At 31.7% G+C, this 2,709-nt stretch overlaps 1 protein-coding gene across 3 annotated transcripts in view; it reads left to right on the top strand.

Annotated features, from left to right (window-relative positions):
* Window positions 1-2,709, top strand: part of LOC108688973 (dnaJ homolog subfamily C member 13) — an 11,758-nt gene that overhangs the window by 1,129 nt on the left and 7,920 nt on the right. For 2 of the 3 annotated variants that reach the window (XM_018195543.1, XM_018195544.1), the window contains exons 3-5: window positions 7-271; window positions 968-1,813; window positions 2,154-2,597. In XM_018195543.1, coding sequence (XP_018051032.1) covers window positions 7-271; window positions 968-1,813; window positions 2,154-2,597 — 1,555 coding nt within the window. The remainder of the gene's footprint in view (window positions 1-6; window positions 272-967; window positions 1,814-2,153; window positions 2,598-2,709) is intronic. The other variant, XM_018195545.1, reaches the window with a different exon arrangement.

Genomic DNA, 2,709 nt, shown 5'->3' with positions numbered 1-2,709 from the left:
TATTAGGTACAAGCGTATTTTCTCCATTGGCTCTATGGGAATAACAACATATAATCCTGGGACATTGGAAGTGACAAACAAATGGGAATATTCCGATTTTATAAGTGTACAGCCAATAAATAGAAATCAATTAGGATCTCATGAATTTACTATAACTGTACGTAAGGAGCGGAAAAATGAGACCATGAAATTTAGTTCTGAGCATAGATCACACCTATTGACAGAAGCACTTAAATACAGAAACCATGTTGAAAAAACTAAAGAAATTTTGGTGAGTTTACACATATATACTTGTTCTTTTTTTCTCTTCTCTTTCTTTTTATATGTATGTATGTATATGTTTAATCATATAACTTTTATAATACAATATTATTGAAATATCGCTTGGAATATATCAATTTATTTTTCTAGAGCTTCATAGTATGAAGTAATATGTGTAATGGAAATAATTTTTATGCAGAGTGTATGCTGAGTATGCTAAGAGATTTTAAGACATGATTTCTCATGTAAATTAAGATGAAAACTTTATATAATATGTTTAAATTAAGACGAAAACTTTATATATAATATGTTTGAAACAGCTTCAAAGATACAGGGTATCAAAGTTGAAAAAAAGAATTTTGTTTTTTCTAAGAATTTTGAAAATTACTCGAATTATTTTGATGAAACTTTGTATATGTTTAAAGTTTCATTAAAAATTAGTTTCATTAAAATTTCATTAAAATTACTCTTTTCGAAATTTTTGAAAAAACGAAACTTTCACATTCTGTATCTTTGCAGCTGTTTGGAATCATGGTCACATCAAATTTTTGTTTTAAATTATTATATATGAGGAATCATCCCTTAAAATCTTTTAGTGTGCTCTCTAAATATACATTATATGTGCGCGCGCGCGCGCGCGTGTGTGTGTGTGTGTGTGTGTGAGAGACACTCACACTTATAATATCAATATTATTTATATTTATAGAGATATCCAGCTTACAAGCATCACTGGTCTGACACAAGATTACCTATTGTATTAGAAATAACATCATATAGTCTTGATCAATTAGATCCTGCGACAAACATGATATTAGCTAGTTATTGTTATAAAGATTTTGAAGGGCTCTTAACGATGAAAGATTATCCCAATGGATTTGTGATTGTATGTGGTGGATTTGGACGTCTGCATCTTTTTGCTTCTAAACATATGGAAGAGATAAAAAAGAAATTGCAAGAAGCTGCGTTAAATAACTTGGGCATTAATATAAAAATGTTGAAAGAGCCTATAAGGCTCGATGATTTCATTGCTCAAAGATTAGGGAAATTTAGCAGCGATGAGCACATAACAAGCGTATCAGAATTTACTGTTCATAAAATCTCCTCCAGACATTCGGATTCTCAAAGAAGAACGCTTTGTCTTTCGGATACTTGCCTGTTGGAAAGAGATCCTCAAACGTATAATATTTGTACTCTTAGGCCACTATCGGACATTTTTACTCTGATTCGTGATAACGATAATCCCCAATTGTTCACTATACAATATCTTAATGGTCAAATACGCAGTTATACCGCAACGAATAGAGATTCCTTATTAGCATCTTTACTGGATGGTGTAAGAGCATCCGGTAATAGAGATGTCCATGTAAAGATGTATCCCATAGCCAGAGGTAAAAGACTCGGACCTTTTAATCTATCTGTTGATGAAGAAGTCGAAACGACACATGTAAAATTCCTTCAGCAGCCGCCTGGAGGACGTACGTTTGCTGAAATTTTGGAGCGATTTAACGCAAATATACCGTACAGCGGGCTTAATTACTCCATAACGCAAGATGTAAGATAGAGCATTTCTCTATGTTTGATATTTTGCATATACATATTTTATATTTAATTTTTAAGAAATATCGTCAAATAATCGCTCTTTAAGCATTTGTGCTCATGTATAAGAGTTTATACAGTACATTGAAGCGGTTAAAGTATATTGAGAGTTCAGAATTTCTTTGAAACTTTATAATTCAATAATTACATTCAAATTTCTTTTTATTTGTTTATTTATTTTTCCTTCTCTTATAAAAATGATATACTTACGAAGATTATGAAGTTTCAAATGATTCCGTATTTAAATAAATATAAATAGTACATAAAGAGATACAAGATATTTTCTGTTTATCCAGGAAGTTGTACCGCTTGAATGGACTGTAACGACATTACAACTCCAAGTACATCGTATTACAAATGATTACTTACAGGGGATTTTTACTGAAAATAAAGACAAGATTATTCTCGGAGCTTTAAATACTTTGGTCAATAAAGATCTCGAGACAAATAGTGAGATTGAAGCACAATTTCATGCATTGCGAAGATTGGTGGCTAGCAAAATCGGTTTCGCTGCCTTTACAACACTTCCTGGTTTCAGAGAAACCGTTGGTACAAAAGTTGTCAAGGCTTTAAAAAGACATAATTGTGGTGTAACGCAAGCTGCCATAGATTGTATTTGCGCTCTAATGCAACCAATGCATGACGATTGCGATTTAAGACAAGAACAATTGAATAAAAGTAGTCTGCTCAGCAGTAACAAGTTTTTAGAAAGTTTACTCGAAATGTGGATTAATCACATTGTAAGTGTTCCACTGTTATATTTGTTCTTATTACTGCTTGGGACATCAGATTTTTTCTGAAATCTGTTTCAAAACTTTTGCTTTATAACTTGTCTCTCTCTTTGACAACTTG

The sequence above is a fragment of the Atta colombica genome, unplaced genomic scaffold (genome assembly GCF_001594045.1).
Source record: "Atta colombica isolate Treedump-2 unplaced genomic scaffold, Acol1.0 scaffold250, whole genome shotgun sequence".
NCBI lineage: Eukaryota > Metazoa > Arthropoda > Insecta > Hymenoptera > Formicidae > Atta > Atta colombica.
The sequence above is the reverse complement of the archived record's forward strand: the minus strand, read 5'-3'. Positions and strand labels throughout refer to the sequence as shown.